The 17,794-nt window shown below is 52.0% G+C and overlaps 1 protein-coding gene across 2 annotated transcripts in view; it reads right to left on the bottom strand.

Moving 5' to 3' along the window:
• The window catches only part of CRYL1 (crystallin lambda 1), a 105,532-nt gene that overhangs the window by 10,720 nt on the left and 77,018 nt on the right, over nt 1-17,794 (bottom strand). For both annotated transcript variants that reach the window (XM_058670988.1, XM_058670989.1), the window contains one exon: nt 15,265-15,459. In XM_058670988.1, coding sequence (XP_058526971.1) covers nt 15,265-15,459 — 195 coding nt within the window. The remainder of the gene's footprint in view (nt 1-15,264; nt 15,460-17,794) is intronic.

Here is a 17,794-nt window from a genome sequence, read left to right as displayed (position 1 = left end):
TGAATTCCACCCCCAGCCCATCGCCTCTGTGACCTCACACCAGCATGACAATTACAGTGAGCAACTGTGCAGGGAGAGTGAGCAGGAACAAGTGCCCTGTTGGAACAGGGGCCAGCAAGGGACTCCTCGGGGCGATGGTGAGCCTGAGCCGAGACTGGCACCCTCCCCTAGCCTGGTGCTTCCGTGGTTAAAGCTATCAGCTTGCTCTCCATTGTGCAGGACAATCGTCAAGTCACCCATACTCAGTGTGGCTTGAAGAGTCCTAAAAATTCCTGTAAAGCAATGAACACCAAGATCACGGTCAGCTCAAACACAGGTTCTACACCAGGCCCTGTGTGCTGCGTAGAGTAACGGCCACCACAGAGGCTGTATGTGCTTGTGTAGATACAATTTCCCAGAGGGAAATCTTTCAGATCTGCAGCTGAACTCATGGAAGCAGAGCCCACAGTTATGGAGAACCAACTGCATACGCAGATCCACACGTGGATATCCGAAGATCTCTTTCAAGGACTTGACTTCTGTGACCGAGGGGCCAACGAGCCTGAGCTCTGCAGGACAGGCCCTTGGAAGGGCAGGTGCCAGCCTCGTGTGGCCGGGTGCTCGGACTGCCGGCCCAGGCAGCTTGTTTCCCTTCTCGGGGAAACCCGGGCTGTCTTGCAAGGCCTCTCAGTAGACCACACAGCCCGCCAAGGCAATACACAATGAGCTCCTCCACTCAAGGCAAGGTGATCCGCAATGCCTCCACACCCATATCTACCCTGTGTCTGTTCTCACATTTAGTTTTTGATGCGTGGCTCATATATTTGAAAGGCAGAGCTGGTAGGGAAGGGGGTTTTCCATCCTCTGCTTCACTCTCCAGATACCTACAACAGTTAGGGAGAGGCCAGGGTGAAACCAGGAGCCAGGAACTCACTTGGCTCTCCAAGCACTGGGCCCATCATCTGATGCCTTCCAGGTACAACAATAGGAATCTGGGTCCAATGCAGAGGTGAGACTTAACCCTAGGAACCCAGAAATGGAATGAGGGTATTCCAGGCAGAAGCTTAACCCACTACATCACATTGCCCCTCCCTATATTTAACTGTCTTATTCATTCTTTTTTATTTATTAATAAAGATTTATTTGTTGATTGGAGAGTCTGATATACAGAGAGGAGGAGAAACAGAGAGAAAGATTTTCAGTTCAATGATTCTCTCCCCAAGTGACTGCAACAGCTGGGGCTGAGCCGATCTGAAGCCAGGAGCCAGGAAGCTCCTCCTGGTCTCCCACACGAGTGCAGAGTCCCAAGGCTTTGGGCCGTCCTCAACTGCTTTCCCAGGCCACAAGCAGGGAGCTGGATGGGAAGTGGAGCTGCCGGGATTAGAACCGTCGCCCATATGGGATCCCGGGGCGTTCAAGGCAAGGATTTTCACTGCTAGGCTCCCACACCGGGCCCTTCTGATTCATTCTTTCTATTTCCTTTGCATGTCCTCATTTGTTGCCAGCATTCTTTTTCATGCCATCTTTCCTTGTTCAATAGTTTGTTTACCAATTCCTAGCATCGGCTCTTCGATTTTCTTTTGCTTTACATTCCCCATATCTGCTCCCAAGTTTTCAAGCTCCTCTTGTGCAAATACTCCTGTAACTTAAGCCACCACCAGGAGCTGACTTGCCACCCAGGCATGCAGATGCAGCTATTTTATGCCAGTCCTTCCAGCTCTCTTTAAGGAGTGCCTGGCCATAAGCCTATTGTCTCCAAGATGAGAAAGGACAGGGAGTAGAAAGAGCCTGAGCTCGGGTCCGAGTGAGAGGGAACTGCGACAGTGAGGAGACATGGTCGTCCTCCGTCCTCTTAGGGGGGCGCGAGGGAGGCGCTGGGCTCGCTCCCTCCATCTCTGGCTTCAAGGCCCAGGAGAAGCAGTACCGGCCACGGGTACACCTGTCTGCAGCTACTACTTCCCCCTCTCCAGAGACATGCGAGGACTTCGAAACATCAAGATGCAACTCAAGCATGAGCCAGGCTACTGCACCGCTCCTCTCGGAGACCTCCAACCTCAGAGTCATCGCACATGGGGCCAGAAGAGCAGCATTCCAGACCTGGGGGAAGGAGAACCCCTCACGCTGGTTCCAGGGGTTCTCAGGAGCAGCTGACCAGAACCAGGCTGAGCCTTGTAGAGCCTCTTGGTCCAAGCTCCTCATCACACACTAAACCATCATTTTAAAGACCACTCTGTGTATGAATTATTCATTCGATACATACAATGCACATGACCTGTGCATGCTGGGCATCTTTTATAAGAAACTGGCTCCTTAGCAAGAGCCTAAGGGTCTGAGCCAACCAAGAGCACCCACAGCACCGTCCAGAGACGAAGTGGGGCACCGAGGAGCGCTTAATAAGGAGAAACTAAAGGCTGGCTGAGGGCTGCCCGGCCCACCGTTACTCACAGGCCTGCGGTCAGGTGTGTGAGCACCAGGCCTCCTGCCAAGGTCTACCAGTGCGCAGACATTCCTGCAGAGTGACTCGGGCGGGTTCTGCCAGTCGTGGGAGAGTTGGCTGAGCACAGCACTTACCTGATGCAACAGGACCGTTCCTGACTCAGACCCATAAAACCACCGTGCTGTCTGCAGCCTCCAGTCAGGGGAGAAAAGATGAGAAGCCCCTGCCAGGCAACAGCCCCACCCCTCCCAAGCAGCAGGTGGCCGTGCCTAGGACACAGGGTCCCTGGTAAGTCTGCAGAAGCAGGCTGTGGGTACAAAGGGACTCACGGAGGCATCAGAAAACCTGGAACTACCTCAAAACAACTCCCAACAGTGGAAAAAATAGAGTAAAAAAAAATCAGTTATATGACTTACCATGATGTCACTGAGAATGAATGAAAATACAAGCAAAATGTTCCTAGCCAAGACTGGACATGAACAAAAAAAAAAAAAGAGAAAGTAGTTTGAACTCAAGGAAGGGAACACATAGTAAGTATTTTTCCCCTTTTTGATTCTTCTTTAAAATAAAAGCTTAAAATAGAAACAAACCAAAAAATAGGAGGGAATAAGAAAGAGAGGCTGCACTAATGAGGAATGTTCCAGAGCTTTCTAGGCCCCAACAGTAGTAGTTTTTTGTATAATTTTTCACAGTTTACAATGCACATGGCAGTGTTTTTCCCAGATACAAACAACAGTATGTACAGATTCTAAGAGAAAGGGCAGATCTTGACCTTAAAGCCAAACACAGCCTCCAAAAGGGTCCGTCCTCTTGAAGGGATGTGAGCAAGCTTGCTCTCACTGACAATACCCAAGAGCAGCAATACTCATGATGGACAGGTCCTCTGAAGATAAAGCTTCTTACAGAAATGTGGACCAAACAGCGTAAGTGCCCACTCTACACAAAGGTGGCACAGGGGATATGCTACGCCACAGCCAGCCAAATCATTGCAGATGGGCACCGGTTCGTGTCCTGGCTATTCTACTTCCAGGTTAATGGCCCAAGTGTGGCCCAAGTATGGCCCAAGTGTGTGGGTCCTGCTGCCCACGTAGGAGACCAGATGTTGAAGCTCCTCCTGGCTCCTGTGTTCAGCTTAGCCCAACCCTTGCCACCATTGGTGGTTATCCGGGAAGGGAATCACTGGATGGAAGCTCTCTCTCTCTCTCTCTCTCTCTCTCTCTCTCTCTCTCTCTCCCTCTCCATTTCTCTACTTCTCTCTCTGATGTATAGCTGCCATTCAAATACAAATAAATAAATCCTTAGGAAGAAAAAAAAAGAAGTGGCACATGGATTGTGCCAGGATGATGTAACAAAAATGATAATGATGATGGAGCCAGGCTGGGCTGCAGCCTACTTCCCAGGGAGAAGGACTTGGAGAGTTCCAGTCAAGAAAACTCCCTAATGCCCTCTGGCCACGCACACTGGCACAAACGCACTGACCGTGCTGACTCGGGGAAGAGGGAAGTACGGAGGACAGATGGACATTGGAGGCTGGGCCTGGGACGTGTGCAGCAGAGTTAGACAGGCGAGCATGTTGCAGTCGGTCCTGGGTTATATTTTCAGGAGCTGGAATAAGGCACGCAGGAACGGTGCACAAACACTCTAGAAAATCTTGTTCTGGGTGGATTTTGAGGGAGAAAGGAAAGACACAGGTTCAGCAGCCCCAGGCACACTTCAGCTGGGAGCGTGGGGATCTCATCCGGGCGGCACCAGCCTTGGGCAAATGGGTACCGAGGACATTCCTCAGCCATAACGCTTGCCTCCCGTGGTTGGGATCACCTGTCAACTGAGGTCCAAAATATTAGGTGAAAAACACCAGAAACAAACGATGCTCGGACTTTTAAATAACTATTACAGTACATGGTTAGAAAAGATCTCCTTTGCTGTTAATGTTGTCTCGTCCTGTGCCTAGTTTATAAAGTAAGCCTTATCACAGGTAGGCGTGTATAAGGAATAGCCAAATGACTCTACCAAGTCATTTCTCCATTGCCATAGGCCTGCAGGTTCAACCAATCTCCAACCCAAAAATGTTCACAAAGTTGTGTCTGTACCAGACATACATGGACACTTTTTGTTACCAGCGTTCCTCAGCCAACACTGCATAGCAACCAAGAACTTGACCTTGACGTTGTGTTAGGCCTGGTAAGCCATCTGGAGGTGAGGTGAAGTCTGAGGAGGATGCGCCCACATTCTCTGCAGAGGATACACCTTTCCACGAAAAGGGTTTGAGCAGCTGAGGGTCCTGGTGTTGGGGACAAGGGGAGTCCTGGCACTAGTTCTCGGAGGCTCCAGTGGGACGATTGTCACCTGCATGGGCAGGGAGTGAGGCTTCCAGCAGTGGGAAGAGAGGCAGTTTGGAGAGATAGCCCCACAAGAAGAAACTCATCCTGACATTTTATACATTATTTTGGCGGGGAGGGAACCCTAGGTGTGTGAAGTTTTCATGTTAAAAATCCATAAAACCTTCCAGCTGAGGGTGTGCTGTGCAGGACCGGGACCCCGACGTGACTCTTGCCACGAGGCACACAGACAGACATTGCCCGGGTCGCTGCTGTAATAGTTGACTCAAGCCTCGACATCTCCCAACTCGGCACAGCCCAGGTGAGCCGCAGCCCCGAGCATTGCACGGCATTGCCAGGATTCTTCTCTCTACGATAATGCTTCCGGCTCAGCCCCACCTGTGGAGGCCTGCACGCAGCTGTGTGGAGCACACCTGCTCTTGCTGACCCGCATAAGGCTGCCGCCGCTCTCCCTGAACCCACAGCCAGGGGAGCAGGTTGGAGCTTGCGCCTGCCCCAGCACCTTCTGCCCCTCCTGTGTCTGCCAGCATGTAAAGTCTAAGTAGCTGGCGGTGGGTGGGCCTTACTCCATGGGTTCCACGACCCCTGCTGCACAGTGGATGCCATCACAGGAAAGATGGGGCTTCCTGGGGGCTGCCAGGAAAGGCCAGCCCACACGGGCAGCTTCCTGCTCGGAAGGCGAGGCATGTAAGAAGGACACTTCCTGGCAGGAGGGGGGCTCCCGTGAACGCGGGGAACAGAATGCATACTGACAGCGGCTCCTAAGGGGACACACGCAAACCAAGGATACCTACTCCTGAGTGAACCCAGCCATGCGAGACAAACGGAAGAGGCATTTGCAGCAGCACAATTAAAACTGGGAGGCCTGCAACCCCTCAACAGCTCCCGCTGTGCTACCTCCTGACTGGTAAAGGCACATTGTGACTTACTTTACAATGGGAACATCACAACTCCTAGCAGAGAGATAACTGGTCTTCAGGCCCATGCCTCCGGTGCATGACCTGGCCTCTCTGAGCTGCAGGCAGGACACGCCCTGCCTGGCAGTGCCCTTCTGCTCTGCTCCTCTGCCAGGGAGCTCTTGCTGCCCACCCAGGTCCGTGACTCCTGAAAGCCCGATTTATCATGTGCATCCCTGCAATCCAACAGATGCACCAGGAACCAGGGTCGGGCCAGGAGTGTCTTCCGCTTGGAAGCGCCTCTCAGTCCTGTGGCACTGCCAGCCACCATGTCTGTGTGTGAGTTCCATCTGTGCTATAAGGAAGAGTGAGTTCAACACACCGCACTCCTGCTTGGGGATAACCAGAGGCCCTCACTCTCTTCAGCCAGAACTGTGAATCACAGCTGTGTAGTGACCAGGTGAGGGCTTTCAACCAAAGCTGGCATACCTATGGAAAGTGGGAGAAGCAAGGCAGGCAGCCACAGGGGCAGGAAGAACAGAGCCCGAAGAGACACCGACAGGGCAGGCGAAAAACACCACAGCGCATTGAAACGAGAAGAGCCTACTCGCGGAAAGCTGCATGCGTACATAGTGTTCAGTGAAGGAAGAAAAAAAAATGTTGTCTATCAAATGAAGATGTATCCCTGAAATGCAACATATATGAGGCTTTGAGGTGTTCAAATGAACCCAAACAGAAGTCTGCCTTAGGACATGTGACGCTCAATAGAACAAAAACCCGAGGCCAGAGCTTTGGGAATCATGGCAGCCAGGGTTCCTCCTATGGGGACACACAGAAGGACCTCCAGGGCTTACCGAAGCACAGATTCTGGTTTAAGGCCCCGTGACAGGACCTGGGGGGCTCCACCTGCAGCAGGTCTGCCAGGGAGACCCACGCCTGTGCAGACAGGAGGAGCGTCCTGATACTGTTGTCTTGGTCATCATTACTTTCACACCAGGATCTGCCCCATGCCCTAACTCACGGCCACATGACAAATATTGGTCTAGAGTCCCATTGTGCCCTCATCTGATGTGGGCAAGATGCAGCCCGCTCTGGCCCCTGCTTCCTGAACATGGGCACTGGAGCAGAGCGTTCCCTGGACCACCCACCTGGCTGTGCCGGCTGTTTCTTGGTTTGCGGAAGCGCAAGTAACAGCATTCGCTCCCGGTCTAACCCATCTGGAACTCTCCAAAAGTGATGTGAAACAGGAAGTACTCTGTAAGCTCTGAGATTCTAGCCACTCCAGGGTTGCTGCGAGGGTCTGACAAGTCTCCCTGCCCCCCGAGGGATCCTGCCGAACACAACATTCTCCAAGAACCCCCTGAACGGGCTGACCATGAGACAGCTTCACACCAGCTTTATGGCCTGGCCTGGCCCACTGGCGTCATCCTTGATGACAGCTGTGGCATTGCGCTCAGTGCAAAAGTTCTGGAATCCTTGAAAGTCTTGTCCTCACACCACACAGCAAAGCAGGAGGCTGGATTTCTACAGCTTGAAGCCACAGGGCCTGCAGAAGCATACTCCAAAATGCAACACCCTGTGTGCGGTTATTCTAAACTGAAGGCCCTGGGAGATTCACAGATGCTGGAAGAGCCTTGACTCCCAAAAGGCTGGACCCACCAAAGGGAAGCCGCCTGTCCTCGGTGCCCTTCCTAAAATCACAATAACTCAGCTCACACGGTGGGAGGGAGACAGCAGTACACACCAGGACAGACACCATCACAAGCTGTTCCAAAAGGAACTCAACTTCCAAAAGGAGCCATTCTCAAAGTTATGTTTAGTGACAGGACCCATCTACACCCCTTACTGTTCACTTGCAACCCCTCAGAAATGGCCCACACCGCTCCTCCCTGAAACAGGGACCCCGAGCATGGGAGTGTCAGGGGGCCACGGGGTGCCCAACTGCCCATGTGTGCTTGAGTTTCCTCCTTTGAATCGATCAGAAGTTTGTTTCAGTGAACCTGAGCAGGGCAGAAGGGATGTGTCCCCTTGGCCCTCACAGGACCCCGGGAACAGAGATCCAGTGTGACCAGTACAGGACCCTGAGGGATACACAAAACCCAGGCTAAGCAGTTTCCCAAGCTCACCCCGGAACACACTGGCAGGCTGGGAACCCGTGGCTTCATGATTCACCCTGGCACCTCCACCCAACTGCCCTGGTGGGGAGACATACATAGGCAACCAACTCAGCCAGCTCATCACCACATGCCTCTTCACTGGGCTAACGCCTCAAGAACAACAGCTTGAAATGACACTCCCATTCCTAGGGACCCCCTCTCTGGCACAGGAAGTAAATGTTGCCAGACTGTGGCCAGATGAGTCCATCTGGCCAAGGGCCTCTCTGTCCTCAATCTGAAGCCAACCTCAAAGAGGAACAAAATGGGACAAACATCTGTGAGCCAGAACCCAGCCCTTGGCCCCATGGACACCTGCATGCCCATTTCACTGCCTGAGGCACCCACAGGGCTACGTGGGAGAAACGGCCAACAAGCAACAGGTCCATCAATAAGGCAGGAAGTGCTTCTTCCAGGCACCTTCTTCTGCCCTAGAAACAATGTCAGCAGTGTAGCTCCCACCCCACAAGTCCCCCTTCTTGGGGACCTCCTCTGTAGCTCCCACCCCACGAGTCCCCCTCCTTGGGGACCCCCTCTGTAGCTCCCACCCCCACAACTCCCCCTCCTTGGGGACCCCCTCTGTAGCTCCCACCCCACGAGTCCTCCTCCTTGGGGACCTTCTGTAGCTCCCACCCCACGAGTCCCCCTCCTTGGGGATCCCCTCTGTAGCTCCCACCATTGTATTTCTTAGAATTTCTCTGTGATGCCCTCCAGAGTTAGTGACTTGAGGTGAAAACAGGGAAACAGCAGAGCAAAACCAACAGCAGAGCAACACAAAGTTGTTTCTCAAAAAGAGAATGGATGAACAGCTACCAAGCCAGGAAAGATGAGAGTGGACCCAAGTCATGAGCATCAGGAGTGGAACCCCAGAGATGTCACCACAGACCCCGCGGCCCCAGAGGCCTGAGATGTCACCACAGACCCTGCGGCCCCAGAGGCCCGAGATGTCACCACAGACCCCGCGGCCCCAGAGGCCCGAGATGTCACCACAGACCCCGCGGCCCCAGAGGCCCAAGATGTCACCACAGACCCCGCGGCCCCAGAGGCCCAAGATGTCACCACAGACCCCACAGCCACCAAAGGACAGCCAGAATGCAGTCGTGACAGCTGCATACGTGTAACTCAAGAGCCGAGAAGGAGTGCACAAATCTTTCCAAAGTCACAAGGACAATCCAAATAGATCCACAACCGCTAAAGAAACTGACTCCACAGCTCTGCAGGCCCAGCTCGTTCAACTGAAGAACTCCATGAAACATTTCAAAGAATTAAGAAAAATCAACACAATTTCCTCCAGAAAACAGGAAGAAAAACTTCACAACAATATTATGCAGCCAGTATTACCTTGCTATCCAGATAAAAAAACACACACACAATTAAGAAAGATACCCTCAGACAAATTCTCCTATGAAACCAGAGTTTAAAAAAAAAAAAAAAAAAACCTTATAAAAACATAAATAAGCAAATCAAATCCTGCGATGTCTAAGACTAACATAGCACGTGGGAATGTAAATTGGGACAAACATGGAGAACAAAACACAAAAACCCAAAACATGAGCAATAGATCACTTCATGAACCAGCAAACCCACTTAACGGTGGGACCACTATTCACAGTACACACACGCACAGGTCAGCAGGGCCTGGAGAACAAATAGGAAGCTGTCACCTGAGCTACAAGCTTCAGTTTGGCAAAAGGCACAGGTTTTCAAGCTCTACTGCACAGAATGGCAGCCATGGTTAGTAATGCTGTATTGTCTAATTCAAAACCGCTCAGATTTAAAACGGTCTCACTATTCTCTAACCACATGAGGTCATGGATGTGTCAATCACCTTGATATGATTGCTTCACAATATGTGTATGCGCATAATCACACTGTGCCTAACATATACAATTACTATCTATCAATTAATTAGGAGAAACCGAATGTAGGTACGTGGTCTAATGATTTGGATAGGATGTCCACGTCTCGGCCTGGATTGCCTGGGCTTAGTTTCTAACTCCGGCCTCTGACTGCAGGCTCCAGTTAATACAGTGGGGGCTCAGGTCATTGGTTCCTGGGCCTGAGATGAAGTTCCTAGCTCCTGGTCTTAGCCCTGTCCAGTGTGAGTTGCTGAAGCCATTTATGGGATGAACAGACTGATGGAAGATCTCTCTCTCTCTCTCTCTCTCTCTCTCTCTCTCTCTTTCTCTCTCTCTCTCTCTCTTTCTCTCTCTCTCTCTCTCTTTCTCTCTCTCTCTTTCTCACTCTGCCTCTTGAATAAATAGTTTTTAAAAACACACAGTGACCGACCTGGCGCAGTAGCCTAGTGGCTAAAGTCCTTGCTTTGCATGCCAGGGACTCCATATGGGCACTGGTTCCTGGCCCAGCTGCTTCAATTCCCATCCAGCTCCCTGCTTGGGGCCTGGGAAAGCAATCGAGGACGACCCAAAGTCTAGGGACCCTGCACCTACGTGGGAGACCCAGAAGAGCTCCTGGTTCCTGGCTTTGGATCAGCTCAGTTCCAGCCATTGTGCCCACTTGGGGAGTGAACCAGTGGGTGGAAGATCTTTCTCTCTGTCTCTTCTCTCTGTAAATCTGACATTCCAATAAAAATAATACATCTTTAAAAATAAAAAATACACAGTTATGGACCCGGTGCAATGGTTCAGTGGCTAAATCCTCACCTTACATGCACCATGATCCCATATAGGCATCGATTCGTGTCCCAGCTGCTCCACTTCCCATCCAGCTCCCTGCTTGGGCCTGGGAAAGCAGTCAAGAATGACCCAAAGCCTTGGGAACCTGCACCCATGTGGGAGACCTGGAAGAGACTCCTGGCTCCTGGCTTCGGATAGGATTAGCTCGGCTATGGTAGCCACTTGGGGAGTGAACCAGTGGATGGAAGATCTTTGTCTTTCCTTCTCTGTGTAAATCTGCCTTTCCAATAAATAAATCTTTCAGATAAAATAATAAAATAAAAATACACAGTGACACACCAAGATCAAATGGGATTCTCCATGTAGGCAAGGACACTTCAACAAGTGACAAGCAATCAACGTGAGTAGCGGAACAGCCTGTACTGCCCCATCCACACTGGGAAGAAACATAAGCCGTTGTTACAAACACTATCCCTCCTAACCCAGCTCACTTCACAACTTGGAGCTGAAGCCCTGGAAATCTATGCTTGGGTCTGGTTTGCACAGAGCTATTCATGTACACGCGACAGGGATGGTCACGCCTGCCTCCCCACAGCTCACCCACCACCCAGACAGAGGCACGTGGACTAACAGGCTAGGGGATCAGCACCCTGCTATCGCTCACCTGGTCCTCTCCTGCCATCAAAGTGCCCCAGCCCACACCACTGAGGGTGCCCAGCTCAAGGAGAGTGGCAAGCTCCATGATCGCAGACACTAACACAGCAGGAGCACTCACAGCCAGCTCGGGGGAGAGGGCAACTCCCCCATGGCAAGACCCACTTTGTTCTTGACCGTCAAGGCTCGAGAGTCAGGCTGGTGCTCTGGCTGCAAGCAGAGTTTAGCCCAGGTCTTTTTGTTCCACTCCTCCGCTCCCAAAAGAAACACAACTGTCACAAGGCCTTTGGATTTTTTGAACTTAAAAATGTACAAAACATTTTAGTGTAAAATTCCCCTAGTTCATCTCCTTCGATAGGGATGTTTAAAGGTTTGTGGTTAAGCTTGGAGCATCCCGGTTCTACATTCAAGTGTTGAAGCACCCTAAGGTACCAACTCGAGCTCTGCTGGCTCTGAAGCTATGAGTCAGAGGGGCGTCATGAACCCTCACTGCACCATGGCGTGGGCATGTCTGCAGCCTGCAGCGGGCAAGGGTGGGGTTCTGCGAGGGTGCGTGCCTTTGCTGACTGGCAGGATCTGAGCAGGAAATGACCTGAGAGGCACAGGGCTCTCTTCCAAGCAATGCACACAGTGAAGTCAGGCACCCTAAACCAACCCACCTGCTGGCACTGTGCCAGGCACACTGGGCACTGCCAAGTGGCAGGTGCTCTGTAGCTAATACACTATGTGTGGGAAATACTTCTCTCCAGCAGCCCTGGGACTGGACATGGCTCTGTCTGTCAGCCCTGGAAGCTCAAGGATGCTGGGCCCTCCTGGAGGCTCAGAAGCCCTGGCCCTCCTGTACCTGCTGAAGCTTCTGGGTGGCCCAGCTGTGATGGCAAGAGGAGGTTCCAGGACAGAGACTTCGCCCATGCCCCCTCTGACAGCATGCCCCGCCCTGGGAGCTCAGGGCTGTCCTACTGTTATTAATGCCCAGCCTCAAAAAACTGCTGCTTCAGGGCCCGGTGCAGTAGCCTAGCGGCTGAAGTCCTCAGCTTGCACACACCAGGATCCCATATGGGCACCGGTCCTAATCCCGGCGGCCCTGCTTCCCATCCAGCTCCCTGCTAGTGGCCTGGGAAAGCAGTCGAGGACGGCCCAAAGCTTTGGACCCTGCACCCTCGTGGGAGATCAGGAAGAGGATCCTGGCTCCTGACTTCAGATAGTCACAGCTCTGGCCATTGCGGCCGCTTGAGGAGTGAATCAATGGACAGAAGATCTTCCTCTCTGTCTCTCCTCCTCTCTGTATGTCTGCCTTTCCAATAAACATAAATAAATCTTAAAAAAAAAAAAAAAGGATGTCCCTTCAGCTTCTAACTGCGCCTTTCTCCTCATCATGTGTAGAGCAACTTTATCTTTCCGGAAATATATGATCTATCAAACTGGAAGCCTGGCATGGTAAATTAAGTCTTCACCTGCATTGCCAGCATTCCATATGGGCACTGGTTCACGTCCCAGCTGCTCTGCTTCCAATCTAGCTCCCTGCTAGTGTGCCTGGGAACGTAGTGAAAGATGGCCCAAGTCCTTGCAAGGCCCCTGCACCCATGTGGGAGACCCAGAGGAAGCTCCTGGCTCCTGGCTTCAGCGCAGCCCAGCTCCAGCCACTGCGGTCCTTTGGGGTGTAAACCAGAAACCCTCTCCTCCATCTCTCCTCTTGTTTCTGTAATTCTGCCTTTCAAATGTAAACACATCTCACAAGAAGATCGAGATTTTCACCAAAGGCAACTCACTGGGCGTCAGTTACACCCTTGAGATTTCTGTAGGTCTCGTCTCATTCTGCCACCACCTGTAGCCTATTAGATTTGAGCACTTGGTTCCTTACGGGAACTGCAGACCCATCAGTTCCCATACCAGCCAACACAAGATCGGCTTTCTCAAGAGGTTAGCAACCCCTGAGCACCAGAAGCAAGAACACTGCTTCCAGCTAATAGCTGCACGCAGTGTGTCCTGGACCCGGGGAGAAGCCAGGGCGTCTGGCAGAAGGTGGGCAGCTGGACTCCTTCACTGCTCCTAGAGTCCAGGGAGATGCCAGAATCCCACTTGGAACTTCCCAACTGCACCAGGCTCCACCATATTTTTCCTTTTTTTAATAGATTCATTTTATTTTGGATGATGTTTACATTGTTCAGAAAGATGCAGGCTCCCTGTGGACCCCCACTTAGACAGGAAGGGTCAAGGAATGGGAAAAGTGGGTGAGATACTGCTTCCAATCCTCCTTTCTAACCTTCCTACCTCTAGAGAAAGTGGGGAGAGAACCAATTTCTGCAGATGCAGTTCTGTATGAATGCTCCCACCTAATTCCCTTATGTCAGCGTCTCTACACTCTTCCTGGAGTTGGCTCTCATCTTTCAGTTTAGTGAAAGCAAGAGGAACTCGGAGCACCAAAGCACCTCACCAACAAAATGTGAAAAAAAAAATGCTTTTAAAAAAAATAACTACAATTATGGGTCCATGTTGTGGTGCAGCAAGTTAAACTTCTGGTAATACCAGCACTCCGTATCCGGGCATCCATCGGATTCCTGGCTGTTCTGATCTCATTTCAGTTCCCTACTAGTTTCTAAGGAAAGTAGTAGAAGAATAGCTTGTGCTTGGGCCCAGCCACACATGTGGAAGACACAGATGGAATTCTAGGTTCCTGCCTTCAGCATGGTCCACCTCAGTCACTGCGGCCACTCGGGGAGCGAATCAGAGGATAAACAATCTCTTTCTCTCTCTTTCTCTCTGCTTCTCTCTGTCTTTCTTTCTGTCTCTGGCACTGTCAAACAAATAAATATTTACAATGTTTCACTGAATTTTTCTTCTGATCTGTTAAATTATTCTCCTATGACAGAGAGGTATTGTAAATAGAGCTCCAAGGAAAAACTGGTAATTCAGTGTCTGTTTAAGATACCCCAGCACCGCCTCATACAGGCATCCTATGATGACTAAGAAGGGAAAGCTACCAGCAGACACGGCAAACCCCAGCGACACATCTCGCAGGTTCAGAGACAATAGGCGGATTGAACCAGCGAGTCCACAGACGCTGTCGTGTGGCCAGTGTGAGGGCGGTTGGGTCGGAGGATGAACGCCCAGGGATGTGACACATGCCAGCAGCACACGGAGCAGGAGGGTCACGCATGCCTGGCCAGGGCTGTGGGAGCTGAAATACCATGCCCAAGGAAGGCGGGGCCCAGCCAGCTTCCTGGTTCCTCCAAGCCACAGCAGGAAGCTGCCAGCCCTGCCAGGTGCAGACACCTGCAGAAGACCTCCCCATCTCCCAGTGTCCCCCATGTCTGCAGCACAGGGTTGGTACCAGGCAGAAAACAGAATGGGTACCTGATGGCTTAAGCCCCAGACTTGAGCCTTTCCACTCCACCTCCTGGAGCTGCCATGACCTCTCTCCTGCCGGGCACCATGTCCTTCACACACAAAAACAGACTGAGCGGCTTTCTGAACTGCTGTGTGTAGAATCCTGCCACTAAGGGATCAAGCTAGTCATATATATATATATACACAGTCATCCCTTCACAGGCCTGGGGAACTGGCTCCAGACCCCCCCATGGATCCCAACATCCATGGATAGACGCTCTGGTTCCTCTAGGAAACAGCACGGTATTTGCATAGGACACACGCAATCCTTCTATATCCTTAAGTCACCTTCAGATGACTTATAATCATCCATGACTATGCAAATGCTATGTAAACAGGTGGCATCCCGTCCTGTGAAAGGAGCAACAGTGAGAATAAAAAAATCAAGCCTACTGCCAAGAAAAATTCAATGCTGACTCTTCATTTCTTCCTCAAACTCCTGAATTACAACTGGATCCCTTCAGGCCACACAAATGTATGCAAAATCCAATTTTTCTTCTACTTGGAAACAAACACTATCGGTAACACCTGAGCATTTAGGAAAAGGCAGAGTGCCTTCGGGTGACTGTGCAGTGCTGCTGAGGTGGCCGGGAGAGGAGCCTGCCACGGGGGACCAGCACACGGAGGAGAGAAGCAGCAGACTGATTGAGCCCATTTGCTTCCGAAGCTTGGCCTGGGACTCAGGAGCAGCGCGAGACCTTCCCAGCCCCTGGGGCTCCCTGGGGTGCTGCTTCCACTGCCCTGCCTGGCATTAGGGTTGGCGAAGGAACGCAGCACTGGTACCTCCACCAGGCGCCAGGCCTCGGCGATGATGGCGTACTGCAGGCGATTGAGCACAAAGCCATCGACCTCCTTCAGGACCCTCACGGGGGACTGTCCGATCTTCGTCATCAGCGCGTGGGTTCTATCCATCGTCGCGGGAGATGTCTCTGGGTGCGGGACCAGCTCGACCAGCGGGACATAGTACGGTGGGTTCACCTGGGAGAAAGCAGAGAAGAGAGTCAAGGAGATGGCCCTGGATGGATAGGCGGCTTCACTCACCTGCCTCAAATGGCCCCGGGGCAGCGGGGGGGGGGGGGGGCGGGGAATGGGGCACATGGATGCCTGTTTGGGGAAGAAAACTTCTTTGGCTCTTACGCAAGGATCACAAATAAAGCCACTAAAAAAGAAATGGATTTGGGAGCTTGAGCACTGGATTGTGTAATCTGGGAATTTAGAGGTGCTACTTAGCACCCTATATAGCTGTGACGGTTCATCCAGATCCCCAGCCTCCCACAGGTTCCTCTGCTGCCAATTGTCTCTGTCCCCAGGGTCACCTCAGAATCCTACAGGCTCTGACAGCTGCCTGTGTCATTACTCAAAGCACACACACACACCTGCCCAGAACTCGGTACTTCCTGAAATCCCTTCATGCTGCGCCTCTCACATCTGCTCCCCAAATCTAGCTCTCGACACCAGAGGCAACACAGCACCATGTAGTCTCACCCCACAGCCAGCCTCGGGCTGTGAGACCACACACCCAGAGGGAGAGCACCTGCCCAGGGGAGGTGTGTCCACCAAGCGAGGGTATCCGTCCATGGGGGAGGGCACCCTCACACAGGGACGGGCCCTGGGGCAGCACTGGCTGCCCAGGCTTTAACTCTTCTGATATCCTGGCTTCCCTCTGAGAAACTGCATTGGGCAATAATGTCCCCCCACAGAATAATCAAACACCTGAGGGAAACGCTGCTTGGACCCCAAACTCGCTGCAGAGCCACGTGACTGCAGCCAACAGTGAAGAACATCACTGCATTTTCTTCCACATTTGCTTAACTCAGCCTGCAGGGGCTCTCTGTCCAGCCTGACTGTCACCAGCTCCAGCCTTTTCAGAAACAAGAAGATGCCCTCAGTGTCCAAGCAAATCCATTCCAAGTCAGTGCTGCAGCCACGTCCCCAGCCTCTGGCTGGATTTTTATAAAAGTCTTCCATCTCTAGTCTTCCTACAAATCAGGCTGGCCTGGCCATCCCTGGGGCATGCAGGATCAAGCCATGCTTGCGATGCCTGTTCCTATGCAGAGTGCTGGCTTGCATTCTGGCTGCTCCACTTCCAATCTAGCTTCCTACTAAAGCAGTGAAAGACAGCCCAAGTGCTTGGGATCCTGCCACCCACATGGGAACCCAGATGGAGTTCTGGGCTCCTGGCTTCTGCCTGGTCCAGCTCAGGCTGCTGTGGCTATTCAGAGAATGAATCAATAGATGGAAGTACATTCTCATTCTTCATCTCTCATTCTTTAGCTCGCTTTTTTCTTTCTTCTCTCTCTCTGTCACTTAGCCTTTCAAATAAGCAAAATAAATCTTTTTTAAAAATCAGGATGGGAGCAAGCATTTAGCTTAGTGGTTGGGATGCGGGATAAGCTGCCTGCATGCTGTATATCAGAATGCCTGGCTTTGATCCCCAGGGTTAACACAGACCCTGGAAAGCAGGAGTGATGGCTCAGGTCCTTGGGTTCCTGCCGCTCGCATGAAAACCTACTAAGTTCCCAGTTCCCGACCTCAACACTGCCTCCCTGCACTTCCCAGTATTTGCAAGCATTTGGGAAGTGAACAAGAGGAGGTGTGTGTATGTGTGTGAGAGAGAGAGAGAGAGAGAGAGAGAGAGAGAGACACTCCACCTTTCAAATAAGCAACTTCTTTAAAGCAGATGGAATGATATAAACGGGACACATGCCTGTAAACAGTGTAAGCTGAGCTCATGGTCTTTTCAACACAGGAAGCAAACTCGGGCCAAGACAAATGATGCCAGAGCATTTGTACACGCAGCCCACTGGTGCCCTGGGCTGGGCTCTACAGCCTCTCTGCCCCCTCTGTCCCCGGGCGACAGCGGTCACTGGCATCTGTCTGTACCAGCACCAAGACATGAGGACAATCGGGTGATACTCTCAAGTCCCACACAGGTCTCACCCAGGCACCAGACCCCCTCCTGTGGACGCACCACGAGGTGAAACCCCACTGAGGTCATTTTAACCTGCACCCTTGTTCCCAGAAACCCCTCCTGGCTCCAGGTCGCAATGAGCATGTGTGGCATGCCCAACCCAAGCTAGAACCAGCAGACACATCCTTGGGCCCTGACTCTGCCTCGTCTCCCATCTTCCCATCCCGTCTTCAGGGAGTATAGTCATGCAAATTCCAGCCACATCTCTCAAAGCAGCCATTGCAACAGCCACCCTGTCCTGGGTCTCGGCCCCCATGACTTATCCCAGCAGGAGCTGTCATTTCTGAGACAGGAGCCTGTCCCATCCTTAGGGACAGGAAACAGAAAGAAGGGTAGTTGCCC

The sequence above is a fragment of the Ochotona princeps genome, chromosome 12, assembly GCF_030435755.1.
Source record: "Ochotona princeps isolate mOchPri1 chromosome 12, mOchPri1.hap1, whole genome shotgun sequence".
Taxonomy (NCBI): Eukaryota; Metazoa; Chordata; class Mammalia; order Lagomorpha; family Ochotonidae; genus Ochotona; species Ochotona princeps.
This window is presented reverse-complemented; position numbering and strand designations above follow the sequence as displayed.